This window comes from Nannospalax galili, unplaced genomic scaffold (genome assembly GCF_000622305.1).
Source record: "Nannospalax galili isolate Female #2095 unplaced genomic scaffold, S.galili_v1.0 scaffold440, whole genome shotgun sequence".
Lineage (NCBI taxonomy): Eukaryota > Metazoa > Chordata > Mammalia > Rodentia > Spalacidae > Nannospalax > Nannospalax galili.
In genome coordinates, this window is record NW_008347189.1 from 1,120,399 (window position 1) to 1,127,940 (window position 7,542).

Genomic DNA, 7,542 nt, shown 5'->3' on the forward strand with positions numbered 1-7,542 from the left:
CTCTTAATGGAAAGGTGTGCTTGAGTTCCCAAAGAATGAACCTTTTCACTTCTGCACTAAGGTCAGACTGGCTGGCCTCCTCAAAGATCAGAGATAGGTGTTTATAGCAGGCAGTGTGTAAGTTTGGACCTCATAGGGTTCTCTGTCAGACCAAAGCCAGCTAGGATTTCTGTTGGCTCAGTGGAGAGGAACAGCTTCCTCTGTTTTTTCATTTTTTTCTTCCTATAATGGCAGTTTGTCCTGGTTAAAAGAATTCAGTAATAGAAACTTGAAGTTCTGCTGGTTTTGTTGTTAGTGTTGTCATTGAGAAAAGAGGTGTCTGTGTAGCTCAGGTGATCCTCCTGCCACAACCACGTGCTGGGACTGCAGACATGTATACCACCCCTGGCTACTGGAATTTAAATAAGTAAAAACTAGGCTTCCCAGAAAGCATTCCTGTTAGCACTTTATGTGAAGAGGTGGTTTTCCCTTGTCGTAGAGCCCGTGAAGGTCCAGAACAATCCCCTGGTAGGTGTTTTGGAAAGAAACATGATATTCTAAATAGAGACACTTGTGTCCCTCTCTTTGGCTATCAGACTATTGAATCAATGATCTCTAAAGAATTAAGATTTCTGCAGGAGTCTTGTGCCGAGGGAAGGGAAAGGCTGAAGACACGGTGCCAGCTAGAGGAGGAACTTGTCCCAGGAAGAGATTTCACACAGTTCTGACAACTTATAGAACAGACTGGTGCATAACAATGCAGGACCACACTATGACCAGGGCTACTTAATTATGCATTTGTCTTACCCTCTTGTTAGGGCCCTGAGGTGGACGGAGTGGGGGGGGAGCCCTGACCCCTTTATTTGTTCCACTTCCCAGTGGGACCACTTTAAGCGAATCTCCTTTCTCTATTTTTCATTATTGCTTGCCTCTTTATAATTGGTATACTGGGCACAAGTGAGTAAACCTAGCTTGTTGGGACTGCCAGAGCCCTCACTTTGACCTTAACAACTCTGTTCACACCTTGAATTTGGTAGATGCCCAGTAAATGCTTATTAGTGAATGGGACTCCTGATGTTGGCTATGCATCCTCTCCCTGAGAAAGTTCTTCATTGAATGCTGACATCTGTTTTCTGGATTTAAAGGCTAAGAGTTGGACTGAGAATATTGTGTTCTGAATCACAAAGCAATTTATTCAGAATAGCAATTATATTTCTTTTATAGGTTACTGTGATCTCAGCTCAAGAAAAAGTGCGATATCATGGCATCTATCTGGGTAAGAGTCAAACCTTCAAAGCACAGTAACTTATTTCAGTCAAACAGAAAATCAAACTATCTAGAAAAAATGTTTTGAAAATTGATTAACTGAAAAAATAATATGGCAAAAAACTAGAGAATGTTTCAAATAATAAATTAGAAAGGAATATAAGTCAGCTTGACAACACATACCTATAATTTCAGAACTGTTGAGGTAGGGGGATATTGAATTTGAGGATAGCCTGGGCTATGTAGGGAGAACCTGTCTCAAAAAGAGTAGCAGTAAAAAAAGGTCCTATAAAGGTACATACCTGGAAAGAGGTCGTCAAAACAGAGAATAAATCTACCATATGGCTTGAAGGATATTGTCTGATAAAGATGGGATTTCACATCAGACAGGAAAAGATAGCTTCTTCATAGAAACTTCTAGAGAACCTCTTGAGGGAAAAGACATCTGTATTTCTTCTCTCTTCTTACATTAAAATAAATTTTGGATGGGTAAAACAGAAATGAGGGGCCGAGAAGACAGCTCAGTTGGTAAAGTCTTGCTATGGCAATCCCCAGATCCCCGTGGGAGACTCTGTCTCAAAAACCAAGGTGAACAGCTCTTGAGGAATAACCCCAGAGGTTGTTCTCTGGCCTCCACATGTACTTGTGCACACACGTGCCCATGAACACATGAGCATGTACATACCTCACATACCCAGAGACAAAATGAATAAATAAGTAGATAAACAAATAGAAATGAAGGAGATACAATTCAAGTGGATATTTTAAAAAGTTAATTTGGAGTGAGGAAGGCCATTACAACCATGACCCTAAAGCAAAAGCCTGAAATACACCAATCTGTTTACATGTAAATTTATAATTGTGGCAGCACACAGTACTGTAAGTAGAGCCAGAAGACAACCTTTAGAAAGGAAGCATTTGTAGAAAATCAGACAAAAACCTATTTCCTTAGCATATAAGTCACTTGAATAAAGCAATCTAAAAAGTGAATTCAATTGAAGTAGGATAAAAGGAATTATAAGTGTTCAATAAACATAGACACAGTACCTCAAAGAATTAAAAATCACACTTAACACAATGAGAAACTGTTCTTTAAGAAATGGGTAACTGATACCCGTCCCACCCCATCAACCTTAGCTGCATGTGGGGGGGAGGGGCAAAGGATATATAAGCTGAGAACACCAAGAGGCACCTCTCTCACCATTTTGTGAGGCTGTCAGAGGGAGGTCACAGGATCTGTATTTGAGTGTGGACTTTATGGCACAGCCATAAATGTGGGATGCCCACTCTTCTGTAAATAAACCCCTACCCTATGCTCTGTTAAAAAAAATAATAAAAATAAATAAAATATTTTTTAAAACAGAAATGGGTAACTGAAACAAACAAACAAAAAGGTCACAGCAAAACAGGCACTTATATTCTGTTCATTTGAAAACATGGGAATGACTTACAATATGGACATTCTAGACTAATGACTTTTACCTAACCTTGCAACCAGTGTTACTGTTTGTAAAGGAAGCAAGCTCACAGAGCCATCTGCTCTTCTTGTGACCTAATCCTGTGACCTTAATCCCTCCGGACCCTTTCTTACCCTCCACCCAAGATAGTGTATGAATGTGTTGGCGTGTTTTTACACATCAAAGTGCTGCAAATAGCATGCTTTTCTCATTGCGAACAATGAAGGAAATGGAGACCCATCTGTTTGTAGTTGTGTGTTTGGTATTTTAGGTCAGGGAATCAAAGGGCAAAAATATTTTCTGACAAGATAAGGGAGGGTCTGACTTCTAAGAACTTCCCCAATCGTAACTGCTTCAATAAAGAATGAGAAAAGCTCTTGCTCTAGAGTATAGAGAAATCCGAAGGAGCAGGTTCCCAGCAGTTTGGGTCTACTCTTGGCCTTAAAATGGGTACTAAGAGTCAACTGTCTTGTTTTAAGCATCACCATAATGTGGCTTAGAAACTCTGAGAAGGAGGAGAATACATTTGTATACTTTTGGATAGTATTTGGGTCAATATCTGTCAATGTTCAAATTTTTGTGTCCTTTCCCCAGTAATTCTTCTCATCATGTGTCATAAATTTGCGTAAGGTTGCAAAGAATGGGCCAAATCACATTTTTCTGTATTGTTGAAAAAATTCAGACAGCATAAATGAACATCCAATAGGTACAAATCAGTAAATTAGTCTTTTTAAATTTATAGCCATCTTTAATGAAACCATTAAAATGAATGGGAAAAAGTAGTCAGTGCTATGGATTGACATTAGACACTGTACCAAAATGGGTTAATCAGTGAAAAAATTCAAGTCACACTGTAGTATATACAGAGTGATTCTGCTGTAAAGGAAAAGGAAAAGAGCCCTGCATAAAGGAAAACTTTCTAGACGGGTGGGTTCTTGAGCACCACCCTTGACACTTTCCAATGAATCTCCTCTACTCTTTAAACTATGAACATACATTTTCTGAGTAAGAGAAGTTCAAAGAAAAGCATGCAGAGGCATGGCCAGCCATTGGAGGGGCAGTGTAGGGGCGTGTACAGTGCACTCACCAGAAGTGAACCTTGACTGGTTCCAGACCTGAAATCCTTGCTGCTTTTACGCACCTCTAGCATAAAAGTTCAGGTGAAAAAGAATAGTGGAGTGAAAAGAAGCTTCTCAAAAATGTTAGCCCTGGCCACATGAAAATTCATATGGAGTTGACTGGCACATTTAAAAGGTTGATAGAAAGCCCGGTTCAGTGTGAGAGATGTATATTAGTTTCCTGTTACAGTTGTAAGAAATGACTACAAATTGAGAAAACTAAAAATCCAACTATTTGGGGGTATAGCTCAATAGTAGAGCACTTGCTTATTGTGTGCTAAGGCCCCAGGTTCAATCTCCGGTACTTCATCAATTAGTAAGTGGAACTTTTGCTTTGCATGGTCACACAAAGCCAGCACATAATCTCAGCACTTGGGAGGTAGAGGCAGAATGATCAGGAGTTCAAGATCATCCTCCGTTACACAGTGAGTTTGAGGCCAGCCTAGCTACATGAAACCCTGGCAGGCTCTCTCAATCTCTCTCTCTCTCTCTCTCTCTCTCTCAGAGGCATATACACACTGCCAAACATATTATCTGACAGTTCTGTTAATTGGAAGCCTGATATGAGTCTCAAGGCACTAAAACTGTCAATTTATTTTTCAGTAGCCCAAAAGTAAAAGCAAACCCCTCTCAGTGTACATGACTGGATAAACACTTGTGGTCTATGTGCACAATATAAAAGTACTATTCAGCCTTAAAATGGAAGAGAATCTTCTCAGGTGCTAAAATGGATAAACCTTGAGCATGGTGTGCTAAGTGAAACGAGCCAGTTGTGAAAGGGTAACTACTATGTAATTCCTCTTATGTAAAGAGCATTAGTTCCTTTTTGGATGCTGTGTTAAAATACTGTGACCAAAAGCAGCTGCATGATTGCAGTTGTCAGGAGCTAAGGAAGGAAAAAAGGGGTGTTGTCAAGGCAGTACAGAGTTTGTGTTCTGCAAAATGAAAAGGTTCTAGAGTGCTTCAGGAAAGTGTGACTATTCTCACTACTACTGAATAGCATATTTTAAAGGGTTAAGATTTAATAAGAATTCAAATTTACAGGATTAACTTTCTTGTGTTTGTGTGTGTATACATATGTGTACTCATGGATTTGAAGCTTTGGCACATGTGCGTGTGCATGTGGAGGCCAGAAGTTAATGTCAGATTCTTCCTCAATTTTTTGTGCTTTATTTTTTATATTTTGTTTATTATTTTTATTTTATGCTTATGGGTATATTGCCTGCATGTATGTAAGTGGACCTGTATTGAGCAATGCCCCCAGAGGTCAGAAGAAGGCATCGGATTTTCTAGAACTGGAGTTATGGATGGTTGTGAGCTGCCATGTGAGTGCTGAGAATTGAACCTGGGTCCTCTGCAAGAGCAGTCAGTGCTCTTAACTGCTGAGCCATCTCTCCAGCCCCTATACCTTATTTTTTATTTTAAATTTATTTTTAATTTTATTTATGTGGATCTGTGTGTGTCATTATAAGTGTATTCCACATGTGTACAAGTACCTGCCAAGGCCAGAAGAGGGCATTGGATCCCCTGGAAAGGAGTTTTAGGTGGTTGTGAGCCACCTGATGTCACTGCTGGGAACTGAACTTGGGTCCTCTGGAAGAGCAGGAACTGCTTACAACCATTCTGCCATCTCTCCATCTCCTGAACCTTGATCTTTGAGCCAGGGTCTCTCATTGAACCTGAAGCTCCTAGGTTCAACTAGACTGGCTGAACAATTAGGCTGGCTAGCTAGCTAACCCCATGATCCTTCTATCTCCACCTCCCAACATTAAGATTGTAGGCACACATTGCTGTACGTGGCTTTTTACATGGGTGCTGAGGATCCAAACTCAGGCCCCATGCTTACAAAGCAAGCACTTTATTGGCTAAGCTACCTTCCCAACCCTCTGGGTTTCATTGTCTTGTCACAAAGTTCTGTTATGATGTACAGGTTTGCTGCTATTCATGATACTGTGGTACTGGGTTTTGCATGAAAGAAAACACTATTGCATGGTCAACTGGCAAGGAGGCCAGGCACTGAATGAGAGCTCAGATCTGCCTCCACATCAGTTTTCTACAGGGCCTTTGGGAAGGGAGAGAGGAGAGCAGCCTTTTAATTGGATGGTGAGAAGGGGGAGTTTTAGGGTTGTATGGCACCAGCATTAATGGGCATCATATACCTCTTCATGAGTTGCATATTTCTCTTCAGGGAAGTTGTCATGTTTTACACTAAGGCTTTGGAAGTTTTGAGCTTATGACATGAAAAGGTCATTGACTGGGTGAACTGACTTACCCATTTTTTAACAAACTGGCTCCAAACCGTTCATGAGAGAATTCTGGAGGCTTTCTCTGAAAGACAGTTTAAGAACTTTGTTATTTAAGGAATTTATGTCCGAGTAGGCAGACTGCAGCTGAGGTCAATGCTCTCAGTTCTTTTTCTCTCACACACAAAAGCTCAGACACACCCAAGTACAAATATGTAATCAAGTGCACCCATTTCTACAAATCTGTAGGTCAGTTTGAGACTACTGGTGTGTGATTAGTTTATTGGAATTGAAGAGGACAGAAAGAGGAAACAAAGGGACATGGAAAAGGAAAGAGCCCTCATTCTGGGGTCTGGTTGACGCCTCCCGTGAGCTGAACATCAAAAATTACAGCACAGGACATTTACTGTGCAGGTCTCCTACACAGACAGTGTTCCTTTCATTAGGAGGTACTTCAAATAAGAATGTTAAAATAGCAAGGAAACATGCTAAGTCCTAAGTGTATGATCTTTGAGTATGGCCTTTTTCTTTTCCTACATGAGAACTTGAAATTTTCTAGGAATCTCCAAAGAAATACTATAAACTTTGTTCATAGCAAAAAAAGGTCTTAACTCTTTCATGCCGCCAGTATGGCCCAAGGTTTGGCCTTATCAGCTGTGATGCTCAGTGCATCCCAGGAACCACCCCAGGAGCTCATATACTGAAGAAGAGGGAAAAATACTTTCCAAGCAACTCTTGAGATGTAACTTCAGAAACCACCCAAATAATATGTGACTATTTTAAAGACACTTAAGCAAAGCTCTCTCTTGAGAAGACCAGGCCCACACTTGAGTGTGTAATATCTGTTTCCAGGGAACCTCTCTTTCTCCCTAATGTCTGTGTTTAAGCATGGGTTAAAATCTGTTCCTAATAAACTCCCACTTGGCTTCATTCTGGCTCATCTCAAAATTCTTTTCCATGGTGTACTCAAAAATCTGGCTTTACCTGAACAGAAGGATCTGATTCCTCAGAACAGCAAATGACAGTGCGCTGTTCACACTGCTGCTGACAGCATAAAATCAAGAAAGAAGACTTTAATTACTATTGCATGTGGAGGTCTCTCCCTCTCTTTGCGGGTCGTTGGCCACTGGTCCACGAGGGCAGGGGGAGCAGAAGCGACGAACGGAGTCAGGATGGCCAGAAAGCCCTTCGGGGAGGCAGGTTCCACGATGCAGTGAAACAGAAACAGCTCTAGATGCAGTGATTCAGTGAAAACAGCACCATTTATTCAGTGGGAGAACTAGAGAAATTATAGTGTGGAGGCAGTAGCCAAAGCCTCAGCTGATAGGTGCTCATAGTATGCTTTATTTACATGTGGCAGTGGGCTCCTATCATCCAACTATCGGGCAATGCCTAATTATCATATAGAAAAAACCTGGGGGTAGTTTTTACTCCAGGTAACTATGCCAAAGGTCATGTTCCAAATAAGGTCAGGCATCC

The 7,542-nt window shown here is 40.8% G+C and overlaps 1 protein-coding gene across 1 annotated transcript in view; it reads left to right on the top strand.

Moving 5' to 3' along the window:
• The first annotated feature begins 1,202 nt into the window (after positions 1-1,202).
• The window catches only part of Anxa3 (annexin A3), a 64,368-nt gene continuing 58,028 nt past the window's right edge, over positions 1,203-7,542 (top strand). The window contains exon 1 of the mRNA XM_008843692.2: positions 1,203-1,255. Coding sequence (XP_008841914.1) covers positions 1,241-1,255 — 15 coding nt within the window. The 5' untranslated portion in view covers positions 1,203-1,240. The remainder of the gene's footprint in view (positions 1,256-7,542) is intronic.